The sequence below is a fragment of the Dama dama genome, chromosome 33 (assembly GCF_033118175.1).
Source record: "Dama dama isolate Ldn47 chromosome 33, ASM3311817v1, whole genome shotgun sequence".
Taxonomy (NCBI): domain Eukaryota; kingdom Metazoa; phylum Chordata; class Mammalia; order Artiodactyla; family Cervidae; genus Dama; species Dama dama.
The window spans coordinates 21,759,033-21,784,540 of record NC_083713.1 but is presented as its reverse complement, the minus strand read 5'-3'; the positions used below and the strand labels follow the sequence as shown (position 1 = coordinate 21,784,540).

At 40.8% G+C, this 25,508-nt stretch overlaps 1 protein-coding gene across 1 annotated transcript; it reads right to left on the bottom strand.

Moving 5' to 3' along the window:
* Window positions 1–9,339: 9,339 nt before the first annotated feature.
* Window positions 9,340–25,471, bottom strand: PRKRA (protein activator of interferon induced protein kinase EIF2AK2). Its single transcript, XM_061135160.1, has 8 exons — window positions 25,274–25,471; window positions 24,586–24,755; window positions 21,125–21,206; window positions 18,598–18,676; window positions 17,435–17,552; window positions 15,408–15,502; window positions 12,478–12,652; window positions 9,340–10,041 (listed from the first exon to the last, which is right to left on the bottom strand). Exons 1-8 carry the CDS (start codon window positions 25,336–25,338, stop codon window positions 9,884–9,886), a joined length of 942 nt encoding a protein of 313 aa, XP_060991143.1. The 5' UTR covers window positions 25,339–25,471; the 3' UTR covers window positions 9,340–9,883.
* Between the last annotated feature and the right edge of the window lie 37 nt (window positions 25,472–25,508).

The following is a 25,508-nucleotide window of genomic DNA, read 5'->3' as shown; positions in this document are numbered from 1 at the left end:
GCGGAGCATGGGAGGTCTGCCTTCAGGGGCCCGGCATTTCTGTGTGAGAGGTGAGGCTTAGGTGCCCTGTAGTCCAGTCGCTTGTTACATGGGACTGTTGAGTTCTTGAAATGTGGTTAGTTTGAACAGACATGTGCTGTACATGTAAATTACAGGGCAGATTTCAGCAACTTAGTATATAAACATGTAACAGCTTAGATCAGCAGCATTGTCCCCCCCAAAAAAACCCATATTACAAATCACATATGTAAATGTTCTAGTAGACACATTACTAAAGAAAATAAACAGGTGAAATTAACTTTAATATTTTTATTTAACCCCAGTTGAAATAATAATATTTTATATATACGTGGGGTTAAATAAAAATATTAAAGTTAATTTCACCTGTTTATTTCCTCTAGTAATGTGTCTACAAGAACATTTACATACGTGATTTGTAATATGGCTTTTTTGGGGGACAATGCTGATCTAAACTGTTCAATAGCAACCAAAGTGCTCAGTATCATTTAAGGAAAAAGGCCAATCATCAGACAGCACAGTGCAGATTCTAAGAAGAGGAAGTGCTGCAGAGAATCAGACGATACTATAAATAAACTTGGCTCCTATCTTTGGGCCAGACTTTAATGTGTACTCTGCTGATGGGGAAATTGAGCCTCGAAGAGTTGTTGTAATGCAAAGAACATTGGAATCAAGGATGCTGCGGAACAGTGACTGAGACTGACCAAATATTCGAGGTCCTAGGAAAAACACTGGATTTGGAGTCAGAAAGTTCATTTCTTCCCAGATTGATGGTTTTAAACAGATATTCTTACCAAAGTTTCATTTTTATTCAAGTGTGAAATGGGAAAATCAGAGTACCTGCTTCAGAGAGTTGTTGTTCAGTTGCTAAGTCGTGTCTGACTCTTTGAAACCCTGTGGACAGCAGCACACCAGGCTTCCCTTCCTTCACTATCTCCCAGAGTTTGCTCAAATTCATGTCCATTGAGTCAGTGATGCCATCCAGCCATCTCATCCTTTGTTATCCCCTTCTTCTCCTGACTTCTATCTTTCCCAACATCAAGGTCTTTTCCAGTCAGTCGGCTCTTCACATCAGGTGGCCAAAGGGTTGGAGCTTCAGCATGAGTCCTTCCAATGAATATTCAGGGTTGATTTCCTTTAGGATGGACTGGGTTGATCTCCTTACTGTCCAAGGGACTCTCAAGAGTCTTCTCCAGCACCACAGTTCAAAAGCATCAGTTCTTCAGGACTCAGCCTTCTTTATGGTCCAACTCTCACATCTATACATGATTACTGGCTGTGTAGTCATGTACCATATGTACATGCACCTATGTATCATAGGTGTGACTTTATGGACCTTTGACAGCAAAGTGATGCCTCTGTTTTTTAATACACTGTCTAGGTTTGTCATAACTTTTCTTCCAAGGAGCAGGTATCTTTTAATTTCATGGCTGCCATCACCGTCCACAGAGATTTTTGAGCCCAAAATAATAAAATCTGTCACTGTTTCCATTGTTTCCCCATCTCTTTGCCATGAAGTGATGAGACCAGATGCCATGATCTTAATTTCTTGAACTTTGAGTTTTAAGCCAGCTTTTTCACTCTCCTCTTTCACCTTCATCAAGAGGCTCTTTAGTTCCTCTTTGCCTTATGCCATTAGGGTGATGTCATCTGCATATCTGAGGTTGTTGATATTTCTCCCAGGAATCTTGATTCCAGCTCGTGATTCATTCAGCCCAGCATTTTGCATGATGTACTCTGCATGTAAGTTAAATAAGCAGGGTGACCATATGCAGCCTTGATGTACCCCTTTCCCAGTTTTGACAACCAGTCTGTTGTTCCATGTCCAGCTTTTTTTTTTTCCCCATGTCCCAAGCAACCATTAAGGTTGCTTCTCGACCTGCATACAGGTTTCTCAGGAGGCAGATACTGTGGTTTGATATTCCCATCTCTTTAAGAATTTTCCACAGAGGGTTGAGGTGAGCATTAATTGAAATAATCCATGTAAAACATTTGACACAGTAACTAAATCCCAGGAAATATAAATCTTGGTAATTTAACTATTAGTATTAAGTAGCATGAAGTTATATATTTTAGTGTCATCCAAATTAAGGATAAATACATAGGTGTAGCTACATTCTAATACTATTCTTCAGTGTTTCAGTCCAGGGGATAATCCTTCTAAAAGCTTTCCAAAACTCTGCTCTGCAGATCCCCTTATCTGATAACAAAATTTCCATTTAGAATTACTTTGCAGGCATGACAACAGGATTCAGAGAATTATAAACAAATATGCCTCCTTTTCCAAATGAGGAAATAGAAATTAAGATAAATTATCTAATACTTGGATATAAGACAAAAAAATAAAAGTGAGTGGCATGTCCTTTCAGTGACATGGGAGTGAAGGCTGCTGCAGGATTAGCCAGGATAATGTCCTTCAACTTGCTATTTATTCTCTCTTTCCTGGCTGCATGAGGTCTCTGTTGCTGCGCAGGCTTTCTCTAGTGGGGCCAGCAGGGGCTCCTCCCTAGGTGCTGTGTGTAGGCTTCTCATTGCTCCGGCTTCTCTTGTGGAGCACAGGCTCTGGGGCACTTGGGCTTCAGTAGTGGCGGCACACAGGGGCTTAGTTGCCCCTCGGCATGTGGCACCTTAGTTCTTAAATCAGGGATCAAGTTCTTATCCCCTGCATTGGCATATAGATTCTTAACCACTGCACCACCAGGAAAGACCCTTGTTACTTATTCTAGATGTAAGGTTCCAGACTTAGTGATGATGCATGTTAACTTGTAGACTTTTTTCCTAATAAAAGTGCAGATTTCTCTCTAGTGGAACAGACAGCCCCTGTTATGCTTTAAACAGTTTTGTATCTCACCCACCAATCTCATTCTCCCATAAAGAAACACCCTAGCTCTACAAATGCTGTTTGAACTGGGCAGGGCATCTTACCAGTCCCTCCTTACTGAGTAAGTTTAATCAAATCTTTTGCATACGCCATCTAGAATGTGCCCCTGGGTTCACTGAATGTGTTTCGCCTCTCAGGTTCACGGTCTGTCCTGGTGTCCAGTGTCGGAAAACACCTGCCTTGCATCTTTTGTCCATTTTCATAGTTATTTACAGAGGGAGCACTGACCTGGATCTGTTACTCTTTCATGTTGGAAACAGAAGTCAATTATTTTTATATCAGAGATGAGAAAACTGAGGGTGGAAAGATTTAGCAACTTCTCCAAAGTCACACAGTATTTCAAACCTTGGTAGTCTGATTGCAGAACTCCTCACTTAATTACTGTACTATGTGGCTTCTCAGAAAAATGGTTGTATATATACATGTGTAAAATGTTTTGTCTAGTGTCAGGAAACCCAAACTTAATAAAGTCTGGGTATTTTATCCTTTTTTTTTTTTACTTCTACCACTTTATTGCTACCAACCCATCTCCCTCCACCCTCGTGCACACATGCTCAGTCATATAACCCCATGGACTGCAGCCCGCCAGGCTCCTCTGTCCATGGACTTTTCCAGGCAAGAATACTGGAGTGGGTTGCCATTTCCTTCTCCAGTATTTTATCCTTTAAAATTCTAAAGATCAGTATAAATGTGTTCTTAGCACAGTGCTTAGAAGCAGAAAATAGTGGATAGGACAGAAGCATCACCACAGGAGTTGGTATTCTTGATGAGTACTAAACCTTATCATTGTCCTACCACTGGCCAGTGAAAAGAGGGCATTTACTTAAGTCCTTTATTGCTCAAGTACTATTTAATTACAGGAAATATTAAATCCTTACTATGCTTTCTTTTGGGGCTCCCCAGGTGGTTCAGTTGGTAAAGAATCCACCTGCAACGCGGGAGACCCAGGTTCAGTTCCTGGGTGGGGAAGATTCCTTGGAGAAGGAAATGGCAACCCACTCCAGTATTCTCGCCTGGAAAATCTCACGGACAGAGGTGCCTGGTGAGATACAGTCCATGGGGTCACAAAGAGTCGGATGTGGCTGAGCATCTGAGCAGAGGCTTTCTTTTGCCATTGAAATCAATCTTTATTCATTAGAGTTATAGAGCAGAAATTAAAACACTCCAAGCAATCAGACATAGGTGATACTCCTATCAATTTCTGAATTTCAAATCAATAAAGACTGTACAGTAACACACCCATCTGGCCATGAAGGAGATTGCAGTGGAATGAAGGTACAAGCTCATGAATAGGAACACAAATATCTGTAATAGCATCCAGCACTGAATCTACTAATTCTTAATGTTTAATCTACCACCTACATGTGCTCTAACTTTTCATCTCATAAAAAAATTTATAATGGAGATGTCATTAAGCCCACGCCTATCTTTGGTTTTAGCCCGTGTACTTGAAAATAGTTTGCCTCTGTCTTATGCCATTTTTTCCCCCTGAGATACATGTAAACTTTTTCCAAATTTCAGTTATATCTACTAGCAAAAAATGCAACAAACATATTGCAGTTGTCCATTCACTCTGTTTAGCACAGGAAGGAGAACTAGCTTATTCTGGTCTTCTTTCCATGGTGCCCCCTCTTGCCTCAGATCAGACAAGCCCACCAGCACACGCATCCATCGACTTTGACCTCTCTGAATAGGAGCTGCCAGATATTCATTGCACATTGTTCTCTGTAGATGGTTAGAATTGATAAGTTCGAACCTAAACAAATTTACAAAGGGAAATGCAAAAATCAGGAAATGGTACATTAAGTAGAATAAATGTAAGACTAGGTTTATTATCTTCCCGCAAGACCAAACTTCTCTTTTCTGGTATCAGCTTTATCTGTGGCGGAAAGTCATCATTATCTCCTATCTGTCAATAATTCTCAGATGTCCAGTTAGTAAAGTGTTCAGGTAAACTGTACTTTAATGCATTAAAATAAGTTTATTGTTTCTACTCTATTAATATTACTCTATTAGTTCTCATGTGCTAAGTCACTTCATTCAGTTCAGTCGCTCAGTCGTGTCCGACTCTGCAACCCCATGAATCGCAGCACGTCAGGCCTCCCTGTCCATCACAAACTCCTGGAGTTTACTCAAACTCATGCCCATCGAGTCGGTGATGCCATCCAACCATCTCATCCTCTGTCGTCCCCTTCTCCTGCCCCCAATCCCTCCAAGCATTAGGGTCTTTTCCAATGAGTCAAATCTTTGCATGAGGTGGCCAAAGTATTGGAGTTTCAGCTTCAGCATCAGTCCTTCCAATGAACACCCAGGACTGATCTCCTTTAGGATGGACTGGTTGGATCTCCTTGCAGTCCAAGGGACTCTCAAGAGTCTTCTCCAACACCACAGTCCAAAAGCATCAATTTTTTGGCGCTCGGCTTTCTTCACAGTCCAGCTCTCACATCCATACATGACCACTGGAAAAACCATAGCCTTGACCAGACGGACCTTTGTTGGCAAAGTAATGTCTCTGCTTTTTAATATGCTATCTAGGTTGGTCATAACTTTCCTTCCAAGGAGTAAGTGTCTTTTAATTTCATGGCTGCAGTCACCATCTGCAGTGATTTTTGAGCCCCCAAAAATAAAGTCTGACACTGTCTCCCCATCTATTTCCCATGAGATGATGGGACCAGATGCCATGATCTTAGTTTTCTGAATGTTGAGCTTTAAGCCAACTTTTTCACTCTCCTCTTTCACTTTCATCAAGAGGCTTTTTAGTTTGTCTTCACTTTCTGCCATAAGGGTGGTGTCATCTGCGTATCTGAGGTTATTGATATTTCTCCCAGCAATCTTAATTCCAGCTTGTGCTTCTTCCAGCCCATCATTTCTCAGTCATGTCCAGATCTTTGCAACCCTATAGAGCCTGCCAGGCTGCTCTGTCCCTGGGATTCTCCAGGCAAGAATACTGGAGTGGGTTGCCATTTCCTCCTCCGGGGTATCTTCCTGACCCAGGGATTGAACCCACGTCTCCTGTGTCTCCTGCACTGGCAGATGGTTCTTTACCATTAACACCATCCGGGAAGCCCTTAGTTCCAGTGCTCACAAGCTTCCAGAGTTGGTGTCTCTCTCTACTTTTTAGAACTCATATGGACTCTTCCATGATTTTTAACTGTCCTTTGACTCTTTAGGTGCAGTGTTAATCTAGATGTAGCCTTACTCACAGCAGGCTTTGTTCTCAAATTAGGATCATTTCTATTTCATTTCCTATATATCCTTTTGGATGTAAAGAAAAGTCTTTTCAAAATTCAGGTATGCCCTGCCACTGAGGTAATACACCAACCACACAGATCTGAAAAAAAAAAAAAAAAGTAATGAAAAGCAAAAGATAATATGATCCAAAGAGAAAGGTAAGAGTTGTAATTTTACATATAAATAACATGATTGATCTTATTTTCCTATTATTATCTTTTCACCTTGAACTCTAACTGTGTATCTCAGGTCGGGCTCTGTAGGGAGCAGACTCTGAGGAAGAGACAATGGCAGAGGCTTCTTTAGGGGATTCTTTGGGGACTACCATCTGTGGAAGGGATAATTGGGATTGGACAGGAGGAGAAGTTGGATTGTGATACAGTCTCAACAAAGTGGTTAGCTGGACCCCTAGGAAACTCTGAAGCTGGTGGGCCCTGTGGAATTGTTGCAGACTGGAGCAAGAGGACGAGGTTTTTGTTGACCAGTCAATGGAAGCAGGCTGCCCAGGAAAGGGGACCTGACCTTGGATGCAGTGGCTCTTTTCAAGTGAAGCCATTCTGAAGAGGGTTGATCACCAGAATTGGCTTCATATACATGCAATTCATGTAGTCACACAGGACCCCACACTTAGTTTAACACTCTGCTGCCTCTGTCTTAAAATTTTTGATTTTTGGCCATGGAGCCCTATGTTGTCATCTGGCACTGGGCGCTACACACTTTGTAATCAGTTCTGCTAACAGCTGAGGGCCGCCTGCCTGCAGCACACTCTGTAACTGGGGTAAGTCCTTCAGCCCTAAAGTGGCATTGGGTGACAGACCAGTGTTCACTACAGCCTGTACCTTGCATTGCTCGAATCCCCTTATCCTTAGAAGAAAGCAGAATAAATTACAGTCCCTAACACTGAAACTGGCTTTGGGGCTACAACTGAAAATCATCACCTTTCTCCTGATACCACTGTGAGTCAACATGCCACCAAGTGACTGAGGGGTTTCCTCAAGGATTGGTGACTCAGCATTGGTCTCTGTTGCTGGTAGGATGAACATTCAACAGTGAGTGAAACTAGATCAGCCTTGGTAAGTGGGCACCCATCCCACTGGGTCAACCCCGATCCTGCTAAATGGCTATTCATCCCAGACACTGATGTCATTTTGTCAACTTGGTTGTTTGGGGCCCCTTCCATCATGGATTCCTTATGGTATGGGTCAACATGTAGTACCAAGATCTTCCCTCTTTGTGCCTGTCCACATACCTTTATCTCAGATCTGCTGCTGCCCAATCTTCCAGTCTATTTCTTTTCAGGCTCCAAGCCAACTGGTCATGCCAGTAGCCACTGCCCAAGTGTATTCTAATCTTGGGCCACCTCCCACACCAATAGATGGCAAGGTGTACTGCCTGAAACTCTGTGAATTTTAGAGGATTTCGGCTCATCTCTAACTTTCAAGGCCACCCCTTTGTGGGCTGTAGTATAACCATCATGTATTTTTGTTTTTAACCATGTACAGGCCTTACCCAGCCATGAGTCAAATTCAGGCATTTTTCTCTTCCATCAGTTGGCCATAGAGGATCCTTGGCAACAGGTGTGAACTGAGGGGGAGGTACTGGTGCAACAGTGGTGGGTGACACGGGAGTCCAGCCTGCCTGCTTGCATAGCATTCTGTGCCCTCTGGCCATATTTGTGTTTGATCCTCGATGTAGCTTCCATTTTACAATGGATTGCAACATGACTCAACCCAACCTTATGACTTGATGGGACAGATAGAACCCAGCTCATTATTGGTGGTTTTGGTTACATGGTTACCAAGCATCTCATCATCAGGTGCTCCATCTCTACCAGGGCACACTAGCACATCACAACTGTTTGTTGAAAGGTGTTTATTTCTCCACTATACATGGCATGATCTTCATCTAGAATGGCATCCGCATTGTGACTTTCCCATTGGAACTTGGCATAAACTCCACACGTCTCGCCACTACTGATGCATCTAATACAACAGGCATAGTTGCCTGTGTCAGCCTATTCCAGTCACTCACCTACATGGTTAATGGTAATTGTTTAAGAGCCTTGACAAAATGCAGTTAAAGAACACCGGATGGTGCAGCTAACTCCCTAGAACACCGGACAGTCTGACAGAGGCGACATTTGAACGCTAGCTTGAAGAATGCTTGCTTCCTCCAGAGCCAGAAGCAGGGAAATCATAGCAGAAGGAAGGGTATGACTTCTGGGTAACTTACACAGATCTCGCTTTATCAATACACTTGATTGTTTAAGAACTCAACTATATTGTTCTTTCCCCAGTTGCACCTCATCCTCTTCATCTTATGAAAACTCTCCCCAACCTGTTCTCTCCACAATGAGCATTTTCCCATGCAGGAGTCTGAGTTATCTCTAGAGTGAGTTCATTGTGCCCTCTCTATATTCCAAAACATCAAAGAACACCCAAGGCTAATCCAATCTTAATGACCCATAAGCTATGCTTTATGGCTAAACTTTGTCTCCAGTCTGTGTGTTCCTTAATCTCACCCCCCAAAATGCCTGAAACCCTTTAGCTGATGTATAAGGCTTATAATTTGAAGTGAAATGCTCTTTGGAGCTTTAAATAAGTTACACATACCGCTTTCCCTTTATTAGATAGTTTATTACTCTCAAAGGATTGCACTCAGGATAGGATTACTTTTTTTTCCCAGACAGAAAAACATTTGTTGCATACTTTCTGCTAGATTAATACTTGAGATTGTCAAAAGCTACCTTCATCACTGAGAGCTCTCTCCCTCTCTGAGGTTTTCCCTAATCTACAGAGGTAGCACTACCAGCTGGTACTGACAGATGCCAGACTTGAGGTGTTAGGTGATATATGAAAACATGAAAGGCAAAATTAAAATGGGCTCATGAAACTTATTTCCTAACCTTTTAAGCACTCACTGTTTTGTTTGAAACATTCTTGTAACTGAATTGAACACACTGGAAAGTTTTGTTTTAGTAATACTAATGCTTTTTCAACTACTAATTCATCTATGAATGGTTATATCAAAAGACAGTACTGTGTATGACTAGAGAAAATATGGACGTGATTCATCACATATATACTTGTAAAGTTTTGCTTGGTTTTTTTACCTTTGACTTTCAGAAGTAAACTAGAGATATGCAAAGAACACAGTATCCACATTATAACATTACTCAATAGAAATGGCTGAAAAGAGCAGGGCCACAGTCGAGTCAGTAGTACTTTAATAAAATGAACAGAACCCATTATAACAACAGCTCTTTATTACATGGATTCAAATACACAGACCAATCCTGTTCTCTGAAACAGCTGCGTTCAATTAAAACCTGTTAGCACATTCCTCAACACTAATTCTAAGGGGCTTCCTTTGAAATCCCTTTCAAAGCCTTGTGCAAAGAGGTTAAGCACCAGTAGTAAAGACTGTTGCTAGCAGTTTTATTTCACCATCATCATCAACAACAACAAACATGCAGTTTTTCCCTTCTATGTACATGGCATTGTAAAATGGGTGCTACACTCTGCTTATGGTACAAAGTTTATAAATACAATATACCAATACAAAGTTGAAGCCATTAAAAACATCTTAGTAACAACTACTAGGAGATAATTAAATCTGGAGTGTTGATGGAATCTATGAAGAGATTTAAAACCAACACACAAACTCAAACATTATAATAAATGTTTTACTTGGGAAAGGCTGAAAGGGGAACTTCTTAGGTGCTACTGAGGGGTTTTCTCAGTTGTTCCAGGTTTACTTTCTTTCTGCTATTATCTTTAAATACTGCAAGGCATTGTGAGCTGCATCACTTTGCGCGCTGCTGCAGGAGATCCCCGAGCCATGACAGACCGTGATGGGACTGGTGGACAGCTCAGCCAGACACTGGTACTGTCCGTTGGCACTCAGTTCTTCTGCAATGACACATTCAAGCATGGTGATTAATGCCGCGTGCAGAGAAAGCCGAGTTTCTGTAAAAACAATTTTTGTTACTGCCCCTCTCCCCAAGCACCTTTTAATTTGCTACTCCACTTGTCAGGTGCTATCCTCTATTCATAAGAACCATTTAGTTCTTAAAATTAGTAAGAAGCGTTTCAAAGTCATCATTAATTCATTATCTAAAAATCATCTCAGGTTTCCCTTTCCCAAATTCATAAATATTTTTGAATGCATGGTCTCTTAATCAACCACCTTTCCTGATCATCTTTCTGCATTAATCCTCAGGTTCTACATCATTCCCAGTATATTAAGACATTGCACCTGACTCACTATTCAATCCCAAAGTAGCAGAGAAAATCAGAAGTTCCTTCAGCCCCTAAGTACCCTATTTTCTCAGTAGCAGTAGCTCTGATGAGCTAGGTTCCCCCCGAGTCACTGAGTCCGGGCTAAGGGATATCAAATTCCTCACATACGATACTGATGTTAAATCAAGATACCAAACACACATGAACACACAAATTAGCCAGTTATCCACTGCATTAAAAGAAAATCTACGCTGACTTGCTTTCCAATCTGTCCACATTTGTCTATCTGAATGATCAGGGGCTAGAAAAAATATAGAAGTTGATACCTGGGATGAAATAAAGCTGTAAATTGTCCCCATTTATCTCCCAGAACTGGAACACAGTGATAAAGTGGAGAGATGTCTGGCCTGGCCCCCACAAACTTGGTATTTGTTCTAGAAATGTGGGTACCTTTTTATTTGTCAAGCTGTCCATCAGGGCTAGTTTAACAGATATTATACCGGTAGGGACTCTTCTTCTAACCTGGCTCTACTGACCAGCTATGTCATCTCACGCAAGTTTCTCAACCTTTCTTTGTCTTACTTTCTTCACTTATACCTAAGACAATAGAAATTCCAGATGTTCAAGCTAGATTTAGAAAAGACAGAGGAACTAGAAATCAAATTGCTGATATTCCTTGGATCACTGAGAAAGCAAGAGAGTTCCAGAAGAACATCTACTTCTGCTTTATTGACTATGCCAAAGTCTTTGACTGTGTGGATCACAACGGAATGTGGAAAATTCCTAAAGAGACAGGAATACAAGACCACCTGACCTGCCTCCTGAGAAATCTGTATGCAGGTCAAGAAGCAACAGTTAAAACTGGACATGGAACTACAGACTGCCTCCAAATCAAGAAAGGAGTACGTCAAGGCTATATATTGTCACCCTGCTTATTTAACTTATATGCAGAGTACATCATGAGAAATGCCAGACTGGATGAAGCACAAGCTGGAATCAAGACTGCCAGGAGAAATATCAATAACCTCAGACATGCAGATGACACCAGTCTTATGGCAGATAGTGAAGAGGAACTAAAGAGCCTCTTGTTGCAAGTGAAAGAGGAGAGTGAAAAAGTTGGCTGAAAACTCAACATTTGGAAAACTAAGATCATGGCATCCAGTCCCATCACTTCATGGCAAATAGATGAGGAAACAATGGAAAGAGTGACAGACTTTACTTTTTGGGGGTCCAAAATCACTGCAGATGATGACTGCGGCCATGAAATAAAAGACACTTGCTCCTTGGAAAAAAAGCTATGACCAACCTAGACAGCATAGTAAAAAGCAGGGACATTACTTTGCCAACAATGGTCTGTCTAGTCAAAGCTATGGTTTTTCCAGTAGTCATGTATGGATATGAGAGTTGGACTATAAAGAAAGCCGAAGGCTGAAGAGTTGATACTTTTGAACTGTGGTGCTGTAGAAGACTCTTGAGAGTCCCTTGGACTGCAAGGAGATCCAACCAGTCAATCTTAGAGGAAATCAGCCCTGAATATTCAATGGAAGGACTGATGCTGAAGCTGAAACTCCAATACTTTGCCACCTGATGCGAAGAACTGACTCATTGGAAAAGACCCTGATTCTGGGCAAGATTGAAGGCAGGAGGAGAAGCAGATGACAGATGAGATGGTTGGATGGCATCACTGATTCAATGGACATGAGTTTGAGCAAGCTCTGGGAGTGGGTGATGGACAGCGAAGCCTGGCGTGCTGCAGTCCATGGGGTCACCAAGAATCGGACATGACTGAGTGACTGAACTGAAGATAATAGAATGTACTTCATAGGATTAGTTTGAGGATTCTGTGACTTGAAATATGTAATGTCCCTAGAACAGTGCCTGGCACACAGTAACTCTATAAATCTTTGCTATTGTTGTTTATTATTACAGCTGTGCAGATGTTATCTCCTTTTATTATTTATAAGAATGAGATACATCAGTGATATATATTACCACTCTGCTAACTGTATATAGTTAGAATCCTCTATTATAATAGACATTTTGTTTGTCAAACATATTTTGAAAAGAAACAGGTTTTGGGTCAAGCCAAAGAAAAAAAAACCATACCTATATCCAAGTATGTTATATTAAAACCTTGTTCCTTCGCAATCTCACTAAGCAGCTGGATGTAATCTGTATTTGGAATGCTGAGGAGGCTTCTTTTCAGCAAGTTGATCTTCTCACCAGGAGAATTCCTTAAGGAATGCCAAGTACAACCTAAAGAATGCCCTACCATATTTGTCTGAAAAACAGAGATTAACATTAAGACTCTTGGGTTGGGCTCCAATGCTACTATGAACATTAGTTAAGCAATTTGAATTTCCAATTCAAACTAGACAGCACTAATAAGCTCACACATTTATCAAACAACACAATATTAAAGAAAAAAGAATGTGGAATGAAATACTGAAGGATTTCAAAATACTTTTGTATAGCGTAACAGTCTTGTTAATATGTATAACATATTTAAAAGCATGATAAATAAATCTGCAAATGCAGCTGACCCTTGAACAATGTCACATACTATCTTCCTATATGGACTGGCATCTATACGTATCCTCTGTCTATTCCAATAAAAATTTCAGTGTTATCAAGCTTCATAAATTTTGTTATTCAAAATACACAGATAACAAAAAATCAAGTAATACAGAATTATAAAAGCAACAGTCCCCATACCTACCTTCAGTCCCCTTTCCAGAAGCAATAATTTTCAACTTTTTATTTTTAATTATTCTGGTGGTGACCTTTGTCACAGAAATGAGAAAGCTATTGATCTTGTGTATTGGTTTTTGATCAGTTACCTTGATGACTTCTCTTATTATTTCTAGTAGTTTTTCTCTAGGGCTTTATAGGGATACAATTATATTATTTGTAGTTAACGATCATTTTTATCTCCTCTTATTTCCAACCTCTTATTGTTTTATCTTCTCTGGTTATGCTGGTTGATACTTCTAGAACAAGGTTTAAAAAAATGGTATCAGTGGGCATCCTTGCCTCATTTCTGAAATTAATGGGAATGGATATAACATATAAACATGTACCCAAGATTTTGATTTTTTTTCCTGAGGTATATATTTAATTTTTAAAAAATCTCTTAAAAAATATTTATTTGTCTGCGCCAGGTCTTCGTTGCAGCACCTAGGATCCTCAATTTTGTGGCGGCATGCAGGATCTTAGTTGCAACATGCGAGACCTAGTTCCCTGAGCAGGGATCGAACACCTGAGGTACATATTTTAAAGTACAATAGGGATATTTTAGAAGCATTTATCAGTAGTGACTACCCAATATTTTTTTTGCATCTATTGAGAGGACTATGTTTTCCTTCTTTGACCCATTAATGTAATTAATTATAGCAATAGATTTACCAATGTTGAAACACCCTTGTGGTCCTAAACAAATTTATATAGAAATTTCTCTCACATTATATATATTGCCTGGAAGAGTTTAAACAGCACTGAAGATTATCTCTTCCTTGAAGATTTAACAGAACTCACCTGCAACCTAACTGTTTTGTGACTGTGGTGTCATCTCTGATCCAGTCTTAAAAGAAATGAATGCAATGTTTTATATTTTTCTATTAAAAAAGTGAAGCCAAAATTATATTACTTACCTAGATATAGTCATTGCTTCCTACAGAACGAGCCCTTTTTTTTAAATCATAAGCTTAGGACACTCCTATAGTCTTCACTTCTCATTTTGTACCTAACATCCCATTCTCAGATAATGGACCATCATACCTACCTACCTACATTTTGTGTAACCCAATCTCTTATGCTATCTGAATGCCCAGTTGCCTACTCAATATCTTCACTTAGCTATTCCACAAACACTTCAAATTCAATATATCCTACATTTAACTCATTATCTGCTCCCCCTTAAACCCTACTCACCTTCTGTGTTCCCCATATTACTGAACGGTACCACCATCTAAGTAGCTGCCAAGCTAAAACTGTTTACTTCTTCCTTTTTCCCTACTCTCTACATCCAGTTATTATACCCCCATTCACTTCAGTTTTCTAAGTAAGTTTTAAATTGACCATTTCAGTTGCTACTACCTTTGTCTAGGTCACCATCATGTCTCATCTGCTTTTCTGTAACAGCATTATAGCAGGTCTCTATGACTCTAATGTTCATTCATCCACCATAATGCAGCCAGTCATTCCCTTCTAATGTATAAATTAGATTCTGTCCTTCCTATATTAAATTTATTTAATGACTTTACGCTACCCTCAGGATAAAGTTCAATCTCCTGAACATAGTACTTCCTGCAAGATTCAATCCCTCTTTACCTTTCCTGCCTCATTGTTTGAGACTCCCTCCCTCCAAATTCAATGCTCCAGCCATCCAAAATTACTCTGGATCACATAAAGTGTTTCACTCCCGGTTTTTGTACATGGTCTTTCTTCTCTCTGGAATTCTTTTCAGTGCTGTCATCCTATAGGTCTCAGCTCAGATATTACTTCCTCTAGTTAAGTCTTCCTGAAACCTTATCTTGGTTGGATCCTTCTTCTATGTTCCCAAGAAGCCCTTGTAAGGCCTAGTCTGTAGGGTTCTTTTCTCTCTCGGTAGGCTGGCTGCAAACTCCTTAGGGCCAGAGACTATCTTATTCACTATATACCAGTATCTGGCATAAATCTGGGCACATATTATGACTTTCCTAAATGTTTGCTGAGTGGATAAATGAATGGATATCAAGAGATGGGAGTGAAATGTCAATCTGAAGGCAAAAACAGCACTACTGACCTACCATCTTTAAAAACCATATTATTCTGAATTTGACTGTGCTTCCCAAGCTCTCTTTCCTGGCCACCCCTGTGACTCTGGCTCACATATAGCAAGCAGCTAAAAACTGGGGTAGTGTATTACCCAACAGTTGAGAGATTTTTGAAAAACTGCGACTCTGTAGTATACCTATACAAAATGAAATCTACAGAAGTTTCCCACAGCAACACAAGTTTAATCACATTAACATCACAGATCCCTGATCATTACTCACCAAAGAAATGTGGTTCTCTGGAGAAATATTACTGAATTTGGCAAGAAATTTCTCAGCAGCATTTCTCTTGGCTTGTTTCTTTGATGCCCCCTTTCCTAAATAAAGAAAAAAAAGAAAGTAGTAGGTTAGAAAATAAATTAGTGTCCACAGAGAATGACCAAATGTTTAAAGTACTATGTTTGATCAGAGAACAATCTCATGGTTTTTATATACTTTTACTGACCTGACATCTTTACTTGTTCTGCTTCATGCAACTATTAATTTTTACATTTTTGAAGGCATTTCTTTAGCAGTTTATCTTTAATAGTTAAATTTTCTGTTTTTCTTCAACAGATTTACCTCCCTATGTCTAGCTTTAATGAACCCTATTTGGTTTAATTCTGATGAAATATTCAAATTTACCAAGGTAGATTTGAATTACATGTCCCATCTTTCAATGTCTGCTTCTAGCTTATCATCTCCTGCACACAGATAACTATGTGGAATTTCTTCAGCATGAATAAGAAGGGCATAGGAGAGGCTGGAGTTGAAAGATACCATAAATATAACCTACTTCCATGTTTAGAGATTTAAAAACTCAGGCCTAGGCATGGAGATTAAGCAATTTGCCTAACCTTGCAAATCAAGGACTACATCAAGAACAGAGGTGAGGTTTCTGCTTCTGGCTCAGGGCTTCCTGCACTGACCCACACTACCTCTTGGGGCAAACAGCTGCTTAGTACTTCAGACTAATATCTAGCTAACTTAAAATTTCATTTCAAGCCACTTTTATTTATGTTTTTTATTTTATTTTTTTTAATTTTTTTTTTTATTAGTTGGAGGCCAATCACTTCACAACATTTCAGTGGGTTTTGTCATACATTGATATGAATCAGCCATGGATTTACACGTCTTCCCCATCCCAATCCCCGCTCCCACCTCCCTCTCCACCCGATTCCTCTGGGTCTTCCCAGTGCACCAGGCTGGAGCACTTGTCTCATGCATCCCACCTGGGCTGGTGATCTGTTTCACCATAGATAGTATACATGCTGTTCTTTTGAAATATCCCACCCTCACATTCTCCCACAGAGTTCAAAAGTCTGTTCTGTATTTCTGTGTCTCTCTTTCTGTTTTGCATATAGGGTTATCGTTACCATCTTTCTACATTCCATATATATGTGTTAGTATGCTGTAATGTTCTTTATCTTTCTGGTCAAGCCACTTTTAAAATGATAAAAACATGCTCGAGAAATTAAAATAGAAATCCTTAGGAGTACTTTATTAAGTGACTTTTTCCCTCATAATCTGTGGCCTTTACAACACTGAAGTTGCTATAATACAAAAGGTTAAATTCTACTTTATTTTTATTTCACTATCAGCCTCTTTGGAGAAGGAAATGGCAATCCACTCCAGTATTCTTGCCTAGAGAATTCCGTGGACAGAGAAGCCTGGCGGGGTGGCACCAGTTGGACATGACTGAAGCGACTTAGCATGCTGCATACACTGGAGAAGGCAATGGCAACCCACTGCAGTGTTCTTGCCTGGAGAATCCCAGGGACAGGGGAGCCTGGTGGGCTGTCATCTATAGGGTTGCACAGAGTCAGATACGACTGAAGCCACTTAGAAGCAGCCGCAGCCTCTTATCAATTATCTTGTTTTCAAATGTAATCTTCTCCTAGTCCTTCTGTCTTCTAGAAGAGCTACTGAAGCTCCAAGAGATTTACTACTGCTTTTTTCTCCAAAATGATGTTTAAGTCCCTATTATATCAATGAAGACTGTTTAAAGAGTCAATTATTAATTTGTATTTCCATTACCAACCCATGATTTTTTAAAAAAACTCAAATTAAGAAGTACAAGTATTCTTAAGGCAACTATTTATACTTATTAATAAATTCAACAGCAGAAAGTTAGAGACAGTAGACTAGGAGTGTGTCAGTTTTGTTTCCCCCAAAGAAGTATTTGAGACGAAATCACAGCAGAAATTTTTTCATCCTCTCAAAATATTTCAAAGGTCTTCAACTGTATCAGAGTAGAAAGAAACAGATACCAGTTTCCATGAATGACTCAAGCCTGCAAATTGTGGTATATTCTCTCTTATGAGCAGGTCCTCCCTCCTGGGAAAGGGTATATTCAGGAAGTCTCCAGCCATGATGAATAGCCAATTCCTAGAAAATCGAGATGAGCCTTTAGTAGTAATTTTTACTATGCAATGGCTCAATCACATTAATGATATTTCTCTCATGGTTTTGATCCCATTTCTATTTATAGGTTTGCAGAGAATAATGATATTCTGCAGTATTTATTAAAAAAAAAGAGAAGGTCCTCTATTCCCCACAGATATTCCTGCATTTTACATTTTATAAGCCCACGACCCCAAAACTGAAGCCGTTTCCTGCTGTGAATGGTGCTCTTCTGTTAAGCTATAGTGAGCTGGTTATCAAAGAGGTCAGAAGAAGGACATGCTACTCTCACCCTCTTTGGGAACATGGGAGAGGACGTTACAGGTCTCACGGCCCTCAGTCTCTAAAGTCTCTTCCTAACTAACCTTCTACACCCATGGCTGCCCAACTGACTGCATCGATCAAGAGCAGGTGAGGAGCAGAGAGCAAACACACACACTGGATGAGACTGAGGAAAGACGGGAAGCAAACTACAGAAAAACTCATAGAGCAGGAGAGAGACCAGACGACTGGCTGGATACCAGGGAGGGGGGCTGTCCAACAGAGCACATGGATAATCTGCCAGAAGCACGTTCCCACACAGAAACTCAAAGCTGAATATATTTTTTGGTAGAATAAGCAAGTAAGCGGATGACTTCCCTTGTCCTGTGTTAGAAAAATCAGTTTGGGTTCTTTATAGACTTCTGTCTCAACAGAAGTAGAAAGAGATTTGTCACAAGAGTGGCAAGAAACATTCTTAAAATATAAAACACTCTACCCATGTGCACTGAGGTCCTGTTGATCTCAAATGAGAATTCCACAAACCAAAGGCAGATACTGTATATGGAAGAAAATCCAAAATGTAAATAAATATGAAAATAACTTCAAGTTAGCACTTTAATAACTAATGATCGTTAACTTGGAACACAAAATGTTGTACCACCTAATCTTTAAGATATTAATTCCTTCTCTTAGCCCTTATGATATCAACATTTATGACATTTTTTTCCAGGAGACAAAAAGTTAAGTATGGTAAAACTGTGCTACTTACCTGTAATGAGCCAATAGGATTAAGCTGGTTCTTTGGTTGCTTGGAAGGGTCAGGCATTAAGGGATCAGGAACTGCAAAGCTGAACATTTTTATAAAGGGTTATAAAACAAAATGATCTTCCCCAAATTATTAAATAAAGGATAAGCATTTTCTATTTAGCTCTCCATGCCTTTGCTCTTGCGTTCCTTCTACATGGAATACCCTGTTCACCCACCTCTTCTATGGGAATCTGATCTATACCTCAGCCAAGGTACACCTCAAATGCAACTTTCTCTCAGAAGCCTATTCTTTTACCCCAATGGGACATAATTTCTCCCTTCTTTGAACCACAGTAACATTTGGTTTGATACTTTCTTAAGCAATTATTTTACCATTAAGTTGTACACTATTACAAATACATGCTATTTGTCTATCCATCACCATACCTCTCTCCTATTCAGACTGTAAAATCCTTGGTGGTAGGGCCTATGTATTACTTACCTTTATAAGCCTTGCTGTGCTTTATATAAAACAGATGCTCAATAAAAAGTGTATTTAAATAAACACACCATTGTTACAACCACACAAAAAGGGAAGACTAACAGGATGTTTAGCTCAGCAGTGTAAACCATACAGATCATAAATGTAGCTTTTTCATCCAGACAATTATAGAAGAAAGAATTGGCTTGATCTACTATCTGCTCTACGCTAGGATAATCTTCCTAAGATTTACCCATGTATTCTCAGTCTCTAAGTTGTGTCCAACTCTTTGCAACCCCATGGACTGTAGCCTATCAGGCTCCTCTGTCCGTGGGATTTCCCAGGCAAGAATCCTGGAGGGGGTTGCCATTCCCTATTGCAGGGGATCTTCCTGACCCAGCGATCAAATCTGCATCTCCTGCACTGCAGGTGGGTTTTTTTTTTTGTTTTTTTTTTGATGGCTGGCATGAATCTGATTTGAACATGTAGGGATGGTGATTAAGGAAAAACAGAACAACCTCTTCTGAGTAGTGTGAACTTACTAGTTACGTGCATGATGGGTGTCTAACGTGGAACAAGCTGCATTTCAAGATTACTGCTACCTTGGCAGCTAGTCATTTTTTCCATTACCAATGAGGTTGTCATTGCCACTTACTTAAGTTTCTTTTCTACCTGCCAGAATTTCATAGGCTGGTTACATAGGCTGATGAGATACAAACATTCATTTACAAGGCTGTACACTAAAGCTACCAGAAATAATTGTGATGGAGAAGTGATAAAGTCTCTTTATCCTATCAGGCCACTTTAGGCCTGATTTATAGCTTAGTAATTTCCATCTTATCTGTCAAGAAGCGCAAATACATAGTAAAGTTTATTAGCCTTTTTTTGCGGACAAAGTGCCTGTGTGCAGAAAGGACACTCTGTGTGTTCATTTCTACAAATATATGCAACACTCTGAGTTGACCTTTGGATTGCAGAAGAACGGCATGGCCATCACCAGCAAGGAGAAAATCTAAAACCCACCATGCCATCTGGCATGTCCAGAAAACCAGCATAAATCAGTTATAATGTATGACCCTAGAGAATCAAAAATCATGTTATGAGATCCAAAGCTTTCACTGGTTGGTTCTAAATGACCTGAACAGTTTAGAACTACTAAGTACACAGGAAGAACACTGCAGCAGAACCTAAACATATCCCTAAACAGAAAGTTTTTCTAGGGCTGGGAAACAAACAAACCCATCCTAACTTCTCATAGGCCTTTGCTGTCAGCTATCAGCAGCTAGACCAGATTGCACTCCCAAGTATACTTGAATGCATGAAAAGGGAAGAATTTGAAGGCAAGACATGCTCCTCTTGGATGTGCCCATTAGAAACCAAAAGACACCACTTTACGATACAAGAGATGCTCCAGGACCAGTATTCCTTCCAAAAACAACTAATGTGATAACACACTTATTTTGGAAAGATATGTCAAGAATAAACATGCCATTTAGCATCCTCTTATATTTGGTATACGTTCTCTAGTAGAAGGAAATCTCTTTGTCTCTTTACAAATTCAAATTTCTAAAAGAGAACTTTTAGCTGACATTTTTCTGTCTCACACTTTGTTTTCTTCAGTGAGGAACAAAACTCTTAATACAGTAAGATATTTGTCAGAAGCACTCTGGTTTTCTACTCCTGTACCTCATCTGGAAAAAAGAAAAAAGCCTAGTTTATGAGAGCCTTCATCTAATAATGTTGTTGCTTAGTTGCTAAATCATGTCTGACTCTTGCAGTCCCCTGGTCTGTAACCCACCAGGCTCCTGCGTCCATGGGATTTCCCAGACAAGAAGGCTGGAGTGCGGTGCCATTTCCTTCTCTGTCATCTAAAAAAAGCTTGATTTAATTTCTTACAGATAAAGTGTCTTTAGGGGATGACAGGTCTTCACAAGGAGATAGAATTTTATTAATAGAGCTAGACACTATCAACTATTTACTTTGTTGCTTTTGTGAGCACGTTCAAACTTTTAATCTTACCTCAGCCATGATATTTTTGAGCTGCAGAATACAAAGAAATTTAGCTCACCAAATACTTGCATTGGCTTTCAAAATGTTTATGGCAGCCTCTGCAGCTCTATGTTTCGCCAGCTTCTTACTTGTACCTTCACCTGAATTAAGGTTTAAAAAAAAAACAACAAAAAGAACTCTTTATATGCTGAAAACATGTGAGGCTTGCATAGAGGTTTGCATAGTACAAAACAAAGTCACTACATGTATTATATATACACACTAGGTATACACACTAGGTAATAAAAACATACACTGCATACAGTTATACATTGAAATAAAATACCATAAAAATTAATTTATTAAAAATCTCTTTGATTTAAAAAGTGCCAAGTATTTAATTCTAAGTATACTTGTATAAAAATCTTTATTGTCTATTTTTTACATGTTTATTACATAAAATGATAATACAGTAGACTGTCTCTATGTGTGCTAAAGGCAACTTACTTCCATTATTCCTAGAGAGCAAATTCTTCTATAGTTAGAAATTTTCTTTAAAGGAGGCACTTACAGCAACATTATTGAACAGAAAAATGTGCACATTTTATTCTAACAGGCCCTCCTATACTGGATGAAACCCCTCTGCTTGGCTAAGCAGTCACTGGCTACCTGTTGGATACAGCGGGGAAAGGTTTATATCGAGAATGTGAGAGATTACATTGTTATGTGTCTTTAATACAATCTGTATCCCTTACATGGGTAGCTAAGGGGGTATAAGAGACCAGGCCTGATTATTAATCACCGAGACTGACGCCTAATATCAGTAAACAACCACACAAGTAAATTATAAATTCAGTCTTTTTCCTTCTGAGTTCAAATTAGGTGTTGACAACTTGTCCAAAGCTGTGTCAGGATGGTAATATCCATTCCTCTGATGTAGAGGAAAGAAAGGGCACATGGAATAAATGTCAGGTGTGGTTCTCAAGCATCAGAGAACACAAACCACACTCATTTATCCATTCACATAGGTATTATGGATACTGTACTCCTTTGAAAAATGTGGGAATTAGGAGCACTGATGCTCTGCACTGAAATATGTGGGAATTAGGGGCACTGACCCTCTGCACTGAAAATTCACGCATAATTTACAGCCAGCCCTCCATATTTGTGGTTCCTCCATTTCTAGCTTCCTCGGTAACTGCAGATTCAACAAACTGTGGATTGTGTGGTCTTGTAGTACTGACTACTGAAACAGATTGACATCTACGTGGACCTGTGTCATTCAAACCGTGTTGTTCAAGAGATAACTGTAGTAGAGACCTAAGCAGAGTCCCTGTCCTTAAAGAGCATACAGCCTATGAGATTTTGTCTATAAAAAAGATGTCTGAAATATGAAGCATCACAGTGGGCCTAAGTGCAGGCTGTAGGGTAGCCTACAGAAGGGGTAGCTCCCCTCCTCTTAGTAAGGACTCAGAAAGGTTTCATGAAGGAGGAGATAACTAAACAGGGATCTGAAAGATCAGTAAGTCAGTGAGGTAAACAGCGCTGGGGGAATAGGAAGAGCACTGTAGGCAGAGAAAGAGCAACTGTGAAGGCTCAGAGGCAAGACAGAGCATGGTGTTCTCACGCCCCAAGTTGCTGGGACAGTATGAGCTTGAAGGAGGGGACTTCGAGATAAAAGGTCAGAGAGTTGAAGGGCAGAAGGAGAGTTCAAAGAACAGTCTCCTCAATTGTGTTTCTCTAACTTTAGGACTTGCCTGGGCATTTTGTTAGTCACATACTAAGAGTAGGTGTGGGCTGGGACCTGAGAGTCTGCACTTCTTTCAACTGCCTGGGTGATAGCAAGGCTGCTGTTGACCACACTTTGCAAAGTAAGGTTGTCAGTCATGTTAAGAAATTTGTATTCATCCAGAGGGTGATGGGAAAACCACTGAATGGATTTTAAGAGTTTGAATACTTCAAATGAACAGATTTGAATGCCAGAAAAAATACTCTGGTTTTTGTGTGGAAAACAGATACCACAAGGCAAAAGCTAAAAGAGCAGTTACGAGATTGCAGCTATATTCCAAGTGGCTCACACAATAGCAACAGGAAGATGACAGAAGCAGACAAATTCAAGAGATACTTAGGAAGCAGGATCTAGTGGCATAACGGACAACACAAAGAGGGAGGAGAAGGAATCAAGAAGGTGTTCAAATCTCTACTATGAGCAAATCAATGATGGTGGTGCCTATACTGAACTGGGGAATGCAGGGGAAATGGATTTGAGAGAGAAGATGGATTCAGTCTGGGACAATGAGAGATGGAGGTGTCTTTGGGTCATCCAAGCAAAAATGCCTAGCAAACTCAGGCTGATGCATTGTTTTGTAACTGCGCCTGGGCTAAAGACAGAGATTTCAGAATTATTAGCTGTTAGATAGTATTTGAAACCATGGAGGTAGATAAGCTTGCATAGAAGACAGGACAGTGTGAGAAGAGCAGGGGGACTAAGCCGTTGCCACAGGTTGTTAATCTCTCACATAAAACACACTGAGGCGGGAAAAATGCTACTCTTCCTTGAATTTTCACTTAATACTTAAAGACAGACCAGCTAAAGCAGTAGTGCAATGTTGAGTCTGTCGTTCACATGAGAAATTTACAGCTAGAATCTAACTACAATCCACCTGCCCCACACAGACAAAACAGCTTCAAAATTTTCTTAAAGGGACTTCAATGAAAATAGCGGACTCCAGATTTTCATGGACACAAACGATGCCTTCAGGCTACCAGATGGTGGAACTTCAGCCTTCTTACTGAATTTCTTTTTTGGCATTCTTCCAAATTAAATTTAGTATTCAATATTTCATGTTTGCAGTTAAATAGATACATAAGAAGTAAAATGTCTATATTTACAAATGAGCTACTTCAGTTATCATTTGCTGAAGCTCAAGGACCATAATCTGAATTTTGAAACTTCACTGCCATGTGACCTTGGGCATGTTTCATATAATCTCTCTGGACCTAATTTCTCATATAAAATATAGGCGATAACATCTTATTAAAATATCTGTACAGTGTCAGGAACTAGAAGCTACTATGCAATACAGTGTAGTTGAGCCTTCCACCTTCCTCATTTTGCTTGGATACAGAACCAAGTGTGGTACAATGGACCCAGAGTGCCAAACGAGTCCGTACAAAGAGGGGAGCAGGTCAGAAAATTCTGGGGTCATGCCTGCTGGCATCTGCTATAACCTATGGAATTTGACAGCACCTTCTGATTCAGCTATGGCTGCTCCAAGAACCTTTCCTGCTTCTCCCTAATTCTTGGAAGAACCTTAGGAGGATCTTAAGGTATGTTTCTGAGCTTCTCTTGATATCTGGGGAAGAGAAAATTAGGGAGAGAATCAGAAAGTTGCAAAATCCAAATGACCTGAGAAAGGCATCAGTTTGAAGAGACTGCTCCTCACTGACGTCTCTGGCAAAAAGGGCACTTTTTCCGAACTGAGAAGCAATACCCAAGTCTGGACCACCAGCCCACATGGTCATGGCGTTAATACAGACCTGTGCAGGTTATGTCACCAACGGTTACTCTGAAGGTGAAAGTGGGCACGTGTATTTGCACATCGGATCTTTCACATTCATAAACCGGGATGTTCTTGGTCTTCATGCCGTATTCGTGTAATACCTGAATTGGTGTTTTCCCTGGCTTAGCTGTAATCATCTTCCCCAAACTGCAAAAACCAGAAAAAGCTGTGCGTTGCATGTCAAAGCCGGGAGGGAAACAGAAGCAATCAGAGACTAGTCTTAACAGCCATCACCGGTGACGCCGGAGGCACCGGTCGGATAGGGTTAGAGCTGGCGAGGCGCGCCAGTCTCCGGGCCCCGCTGCGGAGGTCTTAAAGGAGATAACTTGAATGCGGGTAGGAGGGAATCGAGAGGTACGGCGTATGTTGCCACCTCCCAGGTCCCAGCCTGCAAACCCCTTTCCCTCCGCGGCAGCCGCTCACCACCTCCGTCCACCCCGCGCTGCCCCAGGCCGCAGGGGGGGCGGGGTCCCCGGCCGGCTTGCGGCCGAGAGGGCGGGGTGGAGCGCTGGCTGGCCCGCCCGCCCGCCTGCCTGCAGCCGCAAGGATGCGAGCGCCGGGAAGGGGCTTTACCCACAATGCTGCTGGACAGCCGGCTCCCCCGCCCCCTGCTGCCCACCACTCCGGGCCCTGCCCGGCTCGGTCCCGACCGCTCAGAAACTGACCTGAAGGTTCCGCTGTCCTCGCGCTCCATCGGCGGAGCCGCGGCGCGGTGCCTGCTCTGAGACATGGCGAGAAGGGACGGCTTTGCGGGAGGAAGAGCGGTGCGGAGCGACGTCCTCGCTTCCCCAGTGGGCTGGTGCCCGAGAGGAGGGATCCAACGCCGACGCCGCTACCGCCTCCCCTCTCCTCACAGCTCGAGTTCCTCCCGGGGACGGGCGGGGCCGGAGGCGGAGCCTC

Excerpts from the sequence above, each read along its gene's own strand:
- PRKRA (XM_061135160.1), bottom strand. The coding sequence starts at position 25,338 with ATGTCTCAGAGCAGGCACCGCGCCGCGGCTCCGCCGATGGAGCGCGAG. Across the intron at positions 21,207-24,585 it reads TGGTGACATAACCTGCACAG|GTGAAGGTACAAGTAAGAAG; the intron begins GTCTGTATTAAC and ends ACCTTAATTCAG. Across the intron at positions 10,042-12,477 it reads TATAACATACTTGGATATAG|AAGAACTGAGTGCCAACGGA; the intron begins GTATGGTTTTTT and ends GTGTCATTGCAG.